General features: G+C 39.6%; 1 protein-coding gene across 1 annotated transcript in view; it reads left to right on the forward strand.

The window, feature by feature from the left end:
• Window positions 1-766: 766 nt before the first annotated feature.
• LOC104619509 (bromodomain and WD repeat-containing protein 3-like) overlaps window positions 767-14,390 on the forward strand; it is a gene marked incomplete at its 3' end in the record, with an annotated part of 32,357 nt that continues 18,733 nt past the window's right edge. The window contains exons 1-4 of the mRNA XM_010285401.1: window positions 767-911; window positions 3,527-3,625; window positions 10,590-10,750; window positions 12,563-12,784. Of these exons, the coding sequence (XP_010283703.1) occupies window positions 10,667-10,750; window positions 12,563-12,784 (306 nt within the window). The remainder of the gene's footprint in view (window positions 912-3,526; window positions 3,626-10,589; window positions 10,751-12,562; window positions 12,785-14,390) is intronic.

Raw genomic sequence — 14,390 nt, forward strand, 5'->3', positions numbered from 1 at the left:
TAGTTAATCTTTAAAAAGGAGATGGATGTGGCGGTATGTCCTGTGTTGAAGGAGCTAAATAAGCTCTGATGTTGAGTTTCTGCTGCCAACTAGAAAATATAGTAGAAGTCAGGCAAGTGCAGGACATTGTAGATAATGAAGCACAATTTATTTGCTGTTCGAACAGACTGTCGGAAAAACTATTGTCTCTCCATAGAAAACAGTCTCTGTCTAAAGGGGAAAAAGAAGAATGTTGAGATGACAAATTAGGAGCCTACACGTGGATCTTAAAGATACCTATTCCTAGTAGCTAAAAACTGGAGACCGGGTATTGCTTTTAGGGTAATCTTCAGGGTTTTTAGGCTTTAGCACATCTGCTTATTCCAGTGATGTGAGTGTCTGGCAAGGCTGTTTCAGCTAAGCAAGAAAGGTGAAAAGAATGAACTGAAGGTAAAAAAGACTTAAAAAAAGCTCCCCAGGCAGTACTTACCTTGATCAGAGTACTGCACTGGGAACTGTGAGTTTCAGGGATTTTTTGTTTGTTATTAAGGAGTATCCCAAATTACACCTGTAGCTACTACCACCTGGAATTTTTGGTCTGACTTTTTCAATGCTCCATGTCACTTTAAAAGACATCTGGTGTGATTACTTTTGAGTTTTTTTTCAGGGGTTTAGACTTGATTTCAGTAATGTTAACACTTGAATATGAACCAAACAAAGAAATACCAGTAGAAACAAGAATAAGACAATTTTCAAACATCTGCATTATTTATATGTTTAGGTGGCTGTCAATGCACACATCCCTCCGGATTATCTTCTTAGGATCTGTGAGAGACTTGGACCCCTTTTAGACAAGGAAATCCCACAGAGTGTCCTAGGTGTGCAGACTTTGCTAGGTGTCGGGCGACAGTCTCTATTAAGGGCAGCAAAAGGTAAGATTCTCAATTTACATGTGATTGAATTTTACTTTAATGATCAAAAACTCTTTTGTTTCGCTTCATGTTGTGGTATCTGTGTGTGTTTGAATGAACCCTGGTTTGTCTTCTGTGCTTGTCAGCTTTCTTGTTGCAGTCTTGCTAAAATGCAGTTGTTGCTGGCCCTGTTACGCATGTTTCCTTGGTTGAAAATGCCATCTTAAGCAGCTCTTGCCTACAGTTGCCTGATCTTGTTACTTGCTTCCTCTGCCTTCCCTCCCCAGCATGTTGGACTGGTGTTTGTGTAAACGGTGTGATGAACTGGATTCGAGATTTGATCCATCTGAAAAATAGCCTCTTTCTTCATGTACATGTACACATGCCTGTGTCTGAAATAATCCAGCAGTCTATCTACTTTGCTGGGCTATTTTTCAGGCTGATTTGTTCCATTATTTGGTTCCCTGGCCATGCAGACTGGTGTGTCAGCTTGAATAGCTGGGTGGCACTTGGGGCAGCATTTAGAAGGTGGGAGAAAGTGAGACTGATTCTTCAGTGACAATTCCTGCTTGTCCTTGCTTAAATTTAATTTGAAAGAAAGCCCCCATTCCTTTCATGAATAGAGCAGGAGTCCAATTCCTTTTGAAAAACTGCTCTGCTTGAGATAATGATCCTGAGAGCACAGTTTTGTGTTATAACTAAACAGATCTGAGAGCCATCTGCTATTGAAAAGAGTGGTTCCTCCCTTCCCTCCTCACTCTGTGCCCCTGCCACTTCCTCCCTGTAGGAGCCAGAACTTACTTGATCTGTGATCTGCTGATTCAGAGCGCTAAAACCTTGCAAAATTTGTTATTGCTGTTGTAGTGAATTAAATTAGCTCGTGGAAGGATCAGAGTGCTGGATGTGACACAGGCAGCAGGAGCATCACTCTGGGAGAGGAGGAGGGATGGGAGAGCAGGACCTTCCTGTTCCAGTGGCAGCTGAACATGTAATTTACTGCATCCTGTGAAGTTATGCTGTGATGCTGTCCTGGTTTCAGCCAGGATAGAGTTAATTGTCTTCCTAGAAGCTAGTGTGAGGCTATGTTTTGGATTTGGGATGAGAAAATGTTGATAACGCCCTAGCCTCACACTAGCTTCTCCGAAGAACATTAACTCTGTCCTGGCTGAAACCAGGACAGATGCTAACAAGGACTGATCCACTGGATATCACCTGGAGGGATACGCTGTTTGCAAACACATTTCCTTACGCAAAGTTTTGGGACCGAGTCTTGTTTTGCTTATGCTTTGCTATAATTGGGTGAAGGATCTCAGGTTTGCACGGAGGCCTGCAGAGAAACAATCCTTCATTTCACATTCAGTTTGTATCTTAGAAGAAAACAGCAGCAAAATATAAGGAGAAAATAAACATTTTTGTGCAGAAAACCAGAAGTTTCTTAGGTGAATTGGAGGACAGAGGCTAAATGAGTCACTGAAAGATGTAGTGCTTCCTAAGCTGTGTGATAAATCTATTGCAAAGACATTTCTACTAGTTTTATGGTGGGATTTTTTCCCCTTCAGAAGCAGGTGCTGTGACATTGTGCCATTTGGTGTGTAAACCACACTCACTAATATGGAACAGCATACCTTTTTCAAAGTTGATATACATGGATTTCCGCTTCCCCTAGTTCTGTATCAATATGAAGTTTCCATTTACCATTAGTATTTATAGTTATTTTGATCTATTTTAGAAAGTATGAATGCTATTTTTTAATGTGTATCATTGTAATCCTCTGTGGTACAGTTTGGGTTTTAATCAGGAGGTGCTCTCAGGAGTCTCTTTCAGTCACGTAGCTTGGGCACTTCATATTCAGAGATCTAAATGGTGATATACAGATCCACCAATCTGTGGCACTATCCTTCTGTTTCCGTCCTTATTCACCGTGGAAGCTCATTTCTCTCCTTCCAGATGGCCAGAAATGGAAGAAGTCCAGGTCTAATTTCTGAGGCACCCTGAACAGTCTCAGAAAAATCACTATTGTTCTAGAGAGAAGGCTCTCTGAGGCCAGTTGGCAGCAGATAGCTGGAGAGCCTTTAAAGAAAAGAGTCTTCATTTTAAAAACAATGTTTTTTTGGGGGGGTTGGGGTGCAGAGGAGAATCTGAAAGGAAGGCATATTGCCACCAATTGCAGGAAAACAGATTTATTGGGGAAAAAAAAATCTCACTTCTCCCACATGCAGGGAGCAAATGTGTGTGTGTGTATATATGCGTATTCTCAAATGTACAGTTCATAAAGGAGGTCCTGTATGCGTTTGGATTGCAGAAGGACTAAAACCACACCAAAATTCAGTGCTGCCTCAATACAAAGTGAACCCACCTTTTCCATTCTATTTTTCATTCCATTAGTTTAGGCTCCCTACTCACCAAAATGAAGCAAAATTAAGCTGAAACCACCTACAGTCATATTGCTTAGGAACTAGAAATCAGACTAACAATCTTGTTTAAGTGTTAGATCTCTGACAAACTTATTTTAAAAGACAAATCGTATTTTGGGATGCTGGGAGTGGTGCTTGATGCTCTTGACTCTAAGAACAGGTCAGTTAGACTCGATTGGGCTGATTGTTTCACTAACCCGCTGTTAATCTTGCCGGTAACAGACTTCAGACATACACTATGGAAAGGATCTGCATTTGCAGCTCTTCACAGAGGCCGGCCTCCCGAACTACCTGTAAATTATGGGAAACCACCAAACGTGGGTGAGTTTTGAAACATGCATAAGGTGTTTTTTTCTTCTCTGTATTTTTATTACTGTTCCAGCTGAAAGTTACTTTTGCTGACTGCAACATTACTATGGGTTTGCATTATTGGCTTTTTTTTGACGTTTCACTGTGAATTAGTCTAAAAAAGGTTTCTCGCTGACAATAGAATAACCCCTTTTGTATTACTCAGGCCTGGATCTTCCATAATGTGTGTACACACGTTAAAACGTTGTGGCCACGTTGAAAAGCTTTGCACATGAACTTCCTGTTTGGAAGGCAACGTGCTTGAGTATTGTTTTATCATACACCTACTTAATATGTACATATGCTTGTAAGATTGAATAGGCATGGTCACAGGAGCATGTAGACAATCTTTTCACTCAGGAGTCTTAGCCAGAACAAAGCGCCTGGCTCCCAGCGAACTTTTTTGACTCAAGAATTTCTTTTTAGGTTGATTATGACAAAAAACAGACTGCTTACAACATCCCTCTTCAAAAAGGAAATAATCACCAAACCGACATTCGTGTTACTTCTATTTCAGTTGTCCACACAGTTAGATAAAGAACTTGTATAAAACTCAGATGCCTATAGGCATTCAGCATACATAGTAAGAGCTTCTCTGTTTTGCTTAAACTGAAAAGTATTTTCCTTACACAGTCTGAACTTTCATTAACCATTTCTATAGCAAACAAATTCGATTCTTGCAGGTGTAACTATAAGTCCTGTTGGTCATCATTTGTTTTCTTATTAGGGTATTTTATCCGTGTTTATGTGTGTTTGTGCAAATGCGTGGGCTTTTCCTGCTTTGCTAGGAGATGCATTCACATACATTTCTCCCATCCCTTTGGAGATGCAGGGATGATGGTGGCAGTCTTCTCCTTCTGCTGTGTCTCTTCCTCTCTTTGTACTTCCGCACTTTCTCACTACTAAAAATTAATCTTTGTCAGACATGAAAGTGCCGACGCCTGGGCTGTTTGTGGTTGAAATCGATAGCATGCTTTGCGTAAGGTCTGTGGTGGTGTGGCAGCAGCGTGATGGAGTAGCAAAGTTAATTATGGGTCTTTTGTATGAAAAAGAAATGGATATTTGCTTGGAACTAGTGCATAGGGAACAATTACATTAGTATATTTCCTGCTTTTGTCAGATAATTTATGAGTCATACTGTGGACATTAAAAAAGAAAACTATTTCCATACATTAGTATAGTTACTTCTGTACATGTCTATGTATTTATTCTTTTAGGCTGTTTCTGCAGTTACTTTTTTGTTCGCAGTTGGGCTGATGGATTGCTGATAGGCTAGATTATGGATTTATTGCACAGGCTCAACTTCTATCGTTATACTTCTATAAGGGCTCCTGGGCCAATTCTTTCAGAAGAGAAGAATCAGGTGGCATGTTTTTGGAATGAGTGGTGTTATTAATGAACCGTACTAGCAGATTGGCCTTCAGCATTTGTCGTGCTTTCCTAACAAAGGTTTGTGCTGCCTGCTTGGTGACTATTCAGTTACTTAGAGAACAGAATGATTTGTTGATTTTGGTGTTTTCCTATGAATTGTTATTTAAGAAATGCAAAAGTGTTATATGGCAAGTGATCTTTTATAGACAGGAATTAATTTTTGTAAGTGGAAGTCGCAAAATTCTTCTGTGTATATTTGTGCAAAGTGGGTGGTTTTTTCTGGCGAGTAGTGACAGCCACATTTGCTGCAGTGTCTGTGTGTTGTTTTAAAATACAAGACGAAGAAGTGTGCCCAACCTCTTTAATATTTCAGCATAATTGTGAATTCCCATGGTGTGCTGGCTTAGTACTGTGCAGGCTTAGTCAGATTGAGTTTTCTGGAATTACTTGCTCAAGTAGTTGGGCTGAAGTAGTAGACACCCATAATAATAATGTGTATTCATGAGTGAGATGAAATGATTGTGTAATTACCTGTGTAGACAGGTAAATAAGGTGTAGAACTAGCAGCTAAAAGTATTCTTATATCCTTTCCCTCCCAATCATAAAGATTTAAGCTTGCCACCATAAGTGGGTTTTTCAGCTGCAAGAATGGGATTACTTGTGGTTACCCTCCCAGCTGGAAGAGTCGATAGCTGCAGTGGTTTGCCTTTCCATCTGGATGGGGTTGGGATGGCATCTTGTGATCTGTACTCCAGAATTTTTATTTTGGTCATGCACAGTGGACCTGGAGCAAGAAATCAGTCTTGCCTTTTCCCAGCACGTTTGTGCAGAGATGGAAATCTTCTGGCTGGGAGAGTATCTGAGAAAGTGCTGACCTGTGGAAGTTGTTCTCACAAAGTGTTGTTTGTGTGTTGAGTCTTGAAGGTCTGTGGTGATTTGCCTGGGGGGAAGAGAGGGGGAGAAAATGCTCTCAGAGCTTTCTGATGCTGACAGCATAACGCAGTGAATATGGTGAGAATGGTCTTTTAGACTGTTTCTTTGCAGGTTTTGGAGTAGTGGTATGTTTAGGACTCCCCTTTGTGCTCTTCCAGTCAGAAAATGGAAAGATTGGTCATACAGTACCTCAGCAATGGGATTTATTCACATATGATAAATCTGCTTTGGAATACTACTTCAGTTTTGTCAGAGACTTTTTTTTTTTTTCAGGCAACACAAAGTAGATTAGAAAGAAGATTGCTTTTCCTCTTCAGTTGATTACTAGAGCTATTTTAACCTGAGTATGAAAATCTTTATGTGGGTAACTTAGTGAAAAGAACACAAAATTTGGAACCAGAAAGTTCATAGCATAGTCTCAGTAAACAAGCAGTTCAGCTGTATGGAAACTTACAGTCAAGGTGGTGCAGCTACCTTAGGCCTGCCAAATAGCAGTGCTCTGATGAGGTCAGAAAATCAATGATGTGCCTCTGCTGTAAAGGAGTTCCATGAGGTCAGCAGCTATGAAAGCTGGAACACTTTGTTCTTTTGGTGCTTTTGCTGGGTCTAGCTGTCTTTGTGGCCACACTTTCAGACTCTGAGAAGCATATTTTGCATGTGTGAGCCACCTGTGTTTATTCCCCAGTGTTCTTATGAAATCCCAACTTTTGTTTCTTCTGCACACTGTGAGTGGTACCGAATCTTCATGCTTGATCAGGCCCCATGATGAGGTCACAGCTTAGTCACCACATGTCTTGGCTATGTAAAATATTATGTCCTCATTAGGAAGCTATAGTGCTTATTTCAGAGGGTAAAATAGTATGTTGTGAAGCCATCACCCCTAATACTAGAGAGACTATTTTTAAAACAAACGTTTGTATCGGTATGCTGTTTTGTATTTTTGCTCGCAAAAAATGGAGCGAGGCAAGGGTTTATAGGGAGAGGAAGAATTCAAGCAGTTTTTAAACTGCTGCAGCTAGGTGACTTTGTCCATGCTGAAGTGTTTTAATTACTTCTGAAGTTGTGACTTAACTTTGAAATTTGTGATGTCTGATGACTGTTTTTTAAATTTTGTTTGCACTGATGGGTTATTGTTGCAGGGTTTTGGTTTCATCCTTCCTAGGGGAGCTTTCTTGCAAGGGTTTTACATTTGTGCCGTTATCTCTAGTAGAATGGATTGTGATTTAAAAATTACTGTGGTACAGTGTATGTGACTCCCCTCTGCCCCGTGCAACTGTGCTCATATTTGCACAAAGGTCTGTAAAGCTTCAAGGACCAAGGACTGTGAGAAAGAAACAGAAAAATCCGTGCATTTAACCACATCACCCTCAGTTAGTACTACAGGTTGGTAGTTCGAGGAGGCAGTAGCATACGTCTGTAAGACCAGGCTTTGCCCAGCGTGCCGGGAGCTGGCTGTGCTGATGCTGAGGCCAGAGCAGGTTGCTCCCAGCACAGGCTAAGAGAGAGAAAACCCACCTCTCACGGCAGCGTCGGTGGCATCTCTGCAGCTCGGCAGCAGTCATTTCAGCGGCTGGAAGTGAAGACCTTCATCTGAGAAGGTGGCCTTTCCATTTGTGGACAAAACTAACTCACTTTTCTTAATAAGAAGACTAGATATGCGCAGTTTTTAAGTGAAATAACATCAATACAGGTTTGAAAGTTTATTGTTTTTTTTTCCCCGGCAGGAAATTGTGAGGGGGTAGACTTGGCAGCCGTTATGTCCAGTATGGCATGAATTACAGCAGCTAATTAGATAGGCTGCTAAAAGTTTTTAGGGCTACTATGTTGCTAATTCTCTGTGGGAATCAGGGGGTTTTTAATGCTTTTAGGCTTTATAAGTACAATAACTTCATTGTACTGAAGAAAGCAAACTTCACGGGGCTTTTTATCATGTGTGGGTAATTCCCTGTTTAGATATTGTGTATTAATCTTCTACTAAAAGAAAAAAGAGAGCTGGAATTGGGGATGTTTGGTTTGTTTTGTGGGGGGGATTTTACATTGCAGTTTCTTTGAAGGCAGTGATAGTTTATGAAGTGTGGGAAGACAAAGATCTCAATCACAGCTTTGTGTATGTGCCATACTTTTCTGGCATACCCGAAGCATTTTTATGGTGAGGATCAGATACATTGAATACTTGCTACTTTTTGTTCAAAGATACTGTTGCTTTGATAGAGATGGTGCTCCTTATGGCACAACAATAGTTCTGTATTTCTCTGAAACTTGTGACTGAAGCATTTCATAAGCAGTGCTTTTTATTTTTTAATTATCCATGAGAGAGAGAGTACTCTTGTCCCCATTGTGCAAATAGGTAAATAGACACGGAAAAAAAGTGAAATTACCTTTATATCCTCTGAAGCTGAACTGATTGCAAGTCTGGGAATCGACTGGAAAAGTTAGGTGTCGAGTGCCAAATGAAAGGTTTTGTGAGTTAGGTGCCTGATGGTTCATGATACCTTTTAGTGTTTCCTTTGTGTGATTTACAACAAACAGCAGTGGTAAATTTTCAGAAGGATTGCATGGGAACACCGTAATACACAGAAAGTATTGTGATTATTTGGAATATTCTTGAAATGTGAGTATACCTTTTTGATTCACACAGTTCTTTGTGTGGTTAAAAAAAATGTTCAAAGCCATTTGAAATTGTTGAAAGGCAGATATGCTGTTATTATCTATTTAAATGGTTTAAGCACTGCAAGGCACAACAGAATGACCATATTGCTAAATGACTACATCTCCGTGTTGGCATAACATTGTCCACAGTGTGGGGGAAAAGGGAGAAGTAATGTTTTTAAGAACTTGGCTTTTAAGCTGGCATACTTAAATAGTAAATAAAATAATGTGTAGGCAAGCCTGATGGTACCTTTGTATAGCATTTATCACTATGGGATCTTTGTACCCTCCTGTAAGATGTGGGAAAAAGGGTTAAAGATTTCATTTTTACTTTGCTAGGGAAGACAGCTTTCATTGAACAGTTCCTGTATAATATCAGGTATCAACTGAATAGTAGGTAGATAGTAAATGAATTTGATTTAGTGTGTTTTGTTTTTTTAGTACTGATGAGTATGTGTTTTTACATGAAAAACAAATATTGACTGAAGATAAAGTCATGGTGGGAGCCTGATGTCTTTTGCAAGCATCTACACCTTTTATGCAACTTTTTTTTCTAGTATGTAGTGTTTCGATTGCATTGACTGATTAAAAATAGTCCACATTTCAGAGCACAAAATTGAGAAACAAAAATACTTTCTGTAAGTCTGGAAACAATTTTTTTTCCTTTCCCATTTATCGCTCTGCTTGTGTATAAATGCCTCAATCTTACAAATGTACAGAAGTGTGTTACAGGTTAGTAGCCCTTTGAAATGATGCTTCTTGACTTTGTAGAGTGCGTTTTAACATACTCCATAATCTTTTTTTGTGTAGATAGGCAATGGCATGATGATGCAGTTAAGAAAATGGGTCAAGTTGTTCACTATACTTTTAAACGAAAGGATTGAAAGGCACTAAAGAGCTTCTTCAATGTGCAGTAGACAAGATAAGGGGTTTCTTCAGGGAGCCTGTTATCGCAAGGACTCAGCAAAACCCACGAATCGAGCAATGTTAGATCTTTAAGTACCATTGAAAAAAACCTCTCAAAACTTTAAAATCAAAAGTTCAAGTGGTATAAATTAGGATAGGTAAAATTAAATACCCCAAATGCTCTCAAATTATGCATCAAATCAAAGATTAGAATTGGGATCTTTCCGTATTCCACAGCCTTAACGATCTTCGTTCGGTGGCGTGTCCCAGCAAAGGCACATACGTGCCTGTTTTCTCCTTTTCTTGTCTAGTGGAATGAGGCATAGTTATCATCAGTGAAACTGCTAACAGTGCTTTTTTTACATGATGTGTTTGTGCATTTTGATTTCAGGCTGTTCTTGTAAGGACTCCTAGGTACAGCAATATGGAATAATTTGTTGTTGCAGTTTTTTCTTGTGCCTGCCATTCTTTTGAGTGGGGCTTTTTCCATCGGTGCCATATATTTCTTATTCTTCAGTTACATTGTCATAGAAATGCAACGCTGCTGCTACTTAAAATGAGAGAGGTTTTGTGGGGAACGTGTGAAGACCATTGACTGTGGCGTATGATCTGGAACCCATTCCAAAGAAAGATTTTTATCACAAAAAAAGCACTTAAACTATTATTGTACTCCAAAAATATATTTGTTGTAATTGTGATAAGGAAATTAGATGTTACTAATATCAAGTTTTCCAAATCCATATAGAATAAATGTATCTGTTGGCTGTCCATGAATTGAACACTTGGGATAACTTCTAGTTGTGATAGGAACTCTTTTATTTTGCTTTAATTTTTGTATAAGAAAGCAGGTGCAGTGTGGGGTGTGGTAAGTATTGAAAGGCTTCATCAGGAGTGGGCTTTCTTTTTACAAGACTGTACAGAATGTTCTGATAAGCTGGGAGAGGCTCAGATTTATGGATTATAATAATAAAGCTGTTACTAAATGTGATACTTGATTTAAAATTTGTTTACTTGGAATTCTGGACAAAATTTATGTCTTAGTTCTCTTTTTGTTTTGTTTTGGTTTTTTTTCTCCCAGTGAATATAATTTCTGCCAGGCAATTAACTGGATGTGGACGTTTCAGCCACTTGTTCCCAACATCCACGTACCAACACATGAAAATGCATAAGAGAATTTTGGGACATCTATCATCTGTTTATTGTATAGCCTTTGATCGCAGTGGGAGAAGAATTTTTACAGTAAGTTTAAAAATTGTACTTTTCTGGGAAGATTGCTTTGCTTGGTTTAATTTCTTTCTTTCTTGAGTCCCGCAACAGCCTCTTAGTCACTGATTGAGATGCAGACACGGCTTCCAGAAAAAGAAGGGAAGAAAAATCTTGAAATGTATGGAAAACCCATCTTTTTCTATGCTAATTTTCACTTTTTACTTGACTTGGTATTTTAAAATTGCTCGCGGCTCCGGTAGACTGAAACTTAGTCAGCTATTTGCTTTCCCGTGTAGGAACTTACAGCAGGGTTGTTCTGGTCCAGAGCTTGCAACTCTCACTTGAAACACATGCTCATTTTTCTTTATTTATCATCTTTCTTACTGAATGGCACCTGCAATATTCTGGGATTTGGAATTAACTTGCATGCTGCTTGCTGGGTTAAATCTTAACACATTTTTAAAAACTACATTTTACCTTTTTGGTAACCTTGGAAATGCTGGCAGTCTTTTCTTTACATTTCAGTAAAACTTGATGATAAATAGAAGACCCCATTACTTCATCTGCAATTTACTTCTCTACTACATTTTCTTTCTAGAATTTGTACTATGTCAGTGAATATATGAATATTTTTTAAGTTTTTCTCCAGAATATATTAACATACATTTCTGTGATGCTGCCCTTGCTTTTGGTTGTGCATATTTAAAAATTAAACAGATTTTCCCAATAAATAATGCGTCTCTTAACTGTTAATGTTAATCCCTGTCTTGTCTTGTCTTTGCCCTTGTCTCTTATCAGTAGGTATTTAGAAACAGATTACCTGGCAGGCCAGTTGTTGTCTTTGTGTTCTTGCTAGCTTCGCCACTCATTATGAATTGGCAAAATAGAGATGTTGTTATGATAATTACTCTGGGTCACAGGGAGGGCCTTTCCATTTTTGTTTACATGGTAAAGAAATCTTTCTCATCTGCAATTATATGAAGATTTGAAAGTGATTTGTGTTCAAATTTACCTGCAGTTAAAAAAATGTAACTTAAATGACGTTGATATTGCAGTGAGTTTCATTGTGTTATGTTTCTGAATATATAGTGGCAATCCTAGCCACTAGTATTAGTATTCTTTGTAGTGTCTAAGTAGTGGAAAGGTCTGTGAACTGTCTAAAAATTATTGGCGATATTGGGATTGAATATAAAATTATTATGTAGCTGCTACTATAGGTAACGTATTTTACAGTGATCTGTGTTGGATGTGCTTTTGAATTGTGTCCTGTCCTGAACTGAAGTCTCACTGTCATAGTATTTTGGTTGCACGTGAAGCTGCATTATTTCTCTCTTTGAGTGGTCCAACCTTTTTCTGTTAACAGAAATTGAACCTCATGGTACAGCTGCCTCACAGGTCTAGGAGCAGAGTAGAGGCTCTGAGATCCCTCAGATGCTTAAGTGCTCTTTTTCCTCAGAGCTTAAGTCTTACTTGGTTTTTACTGCTGGTTTGATCTGGCTCCCACAGATAAATATGACTGGTAGTACATAACAAAATATTTTATCTTCTTAAATTTACCTTAATTACTACTGAACTGTACTGAGAGGAGTTACATTAGCAGCAGTAATCATATCTTAGTATGAAACACAAGACAGTGGCTTCTGTTTTATAAATATCTAATTCCCTGACCCCTCAAGATGATTCCCAAACTCCGTTGTGCCTCTGTGGAACTCCACTGAAGTTGTTCTTCTGGCAGGTTCATGGCGCAATGATATTTTAGATAATTGTTCATCTGCAGTGTACATGTGTATTATGTAGACATAACATTATTTTATATAATCTTTGGAAATTTTTGTGTGGCATTAGGGGTCAGATGATTGTTTGGTCAAAATCTGGGCTACAGATGACGGGCGCCTGCTCTCAACGTTGCGAGGACACTCGGCTGAAATTTCTGACATGGCTGTTAACTACGAGAACACGCTGCTTGCTGCAGGCAGTTGTGATAAAGTAGTCCGAGTATGGTGTCTTCGAACCTGTGCCCCAGTCGCAGTGCTGCAGGGCCATTCAGCTTCCATTACTTCCATACAGGTAAGCAATGACCTTTTTTCCTAAACTCTTGAATTAAAATGGTAATAAGAGATGTGGATTAGCAATCAGGGATAAAACTTAGCTTTTCATCTGTCTGTCAGTGTAGATTTGCCCCAACTCGAGGGTGGTGTTTCCTGGCAAACTCGTTCCCGTGCGGTGGCCTGAGGGGATGATCCTGCTTCCTCCAGCTGCCTTTAACTATGTGGTGCCATTGCTTCTTCCTTAGATCTAGCAAGTGCAAGGTCACCGAGAGCATCAGATCAACTAGCTGAGCTAGGGAGAAGCGGCTGACTACCACGCTGGTGGTGATCCCTGCACAGCGACTGAACCAGCAGCTGTGCATTCACAGAGAACGTTCATTTTTCAGAGGAATACTGCCAGATAAAAATCCTTATGCCACATTTCTTACTTGCTCGTTATCATAGCCTGTACTGTAAGGAGCTGTTCTGGATATTGGAGCATACGTAGACGCTGCTGCAGCCGCAGTACAGCACAGACCAGGGACTGCAGAGAATCTGTGCTGGTGCCCATGCAGTTTCAGCTGTGTGACAAGTGCCCAGTGAGCACCAGCAGAGCAGGAAAAAAAAAAGACTAAACTGCTGGCACTCAGTTCTGTAGTGGTGGCACAGTCAGTAGTGGCTAGTAATTTGCAGTTTATTTGCTTTAAAAAAAACCCACAACTGCCAGGTTATTTAAAGAGCTCCAAGCCAACGAAACAAAATTCCGGGGTAAAAAAGACAATCCCTGCAATTTGGCAGGTTATGCACATAGAGGGGAGAAGGAGTGGGGGTGTTTGGCTCTGAATCCCTCTTTTCTGGAGCCTTGCGGCCTTTGATTCATCACAGTCTTCTCCATCGTGGCAGGAGTCCCTGGGGCCTCATCTCCCCTCTTGCCTACGCTTCCAGTTTTGTCTGATTTTAACTCTGCCACAAGTTAGTTACTTTAAGGTGATTGTTTTGGAGACGTATTTTACAACCTGGTTTTGTGTTTTGTATATTATTTGTTGTATATTTGCATCCCTCCCAAGCTTTTTGTAAAACTCTGGTAATTTAGAGAATAATCACAATCAGTCTTTTTGAGGAAACAGTGCTTGATCCCTTTATCAAATACCAGATAGCCAGAAGATTAAAGGTATTGCCATAGTTATGAAATTAAAGTGAGAGACTCCAGAATGAAAAGATTTCCTACTCCTTAGAGAGGGAGAGGAGAGGTTCAGGAAGAGGGAGGGAGTCGGGGTTCTATTGTGCTGCTGTTTTTTGTTGGGCTTGGATGCAGGAATCATTTTTGTCTTTGTAACCATGTTTGATCCGGTTCTGTCCTAGAAAGAAGTGTTTCCTTACCTTGTTTCCCCATTAAAAGGGTCTAGGCTTGTTTCATTTCTCCAATCTACTAACTTTTGTGCGATAGAAACAAAGATTTGCTAGTCAAAATGTAGGTGTTTTCCATTTCCTCAGCTTTATTCTTATGGAAGTTCAGATCCTGTGGTTAATCCCTTGATACTGCTCTCTGTACTCCTGGGGAGAAAGCTAATATGTTCATGAAAAAGAGTCTTGTCAACGTCCATTTACAAGTTTCCACCCTGTAGGGGAGAAAAAAATTAGCAGGT

The sequence above is a fragment of the Phaethon lepturus genome, unplaced genomic scaffold (assembly GCF_000687285.1).
Source record: "Phaethon lepturus isolate BGI_N335 unplaced genomic scaffold, ASM68728v1 scaffold12984, whole genome shotgun sequence".
Classification (NCBI taxonomy): Eukaryota; Metazoa; Chordata; class Aves; order Phaethontiformes; family Phaethontidae; genus Phaethon; species Phaethon lepturus.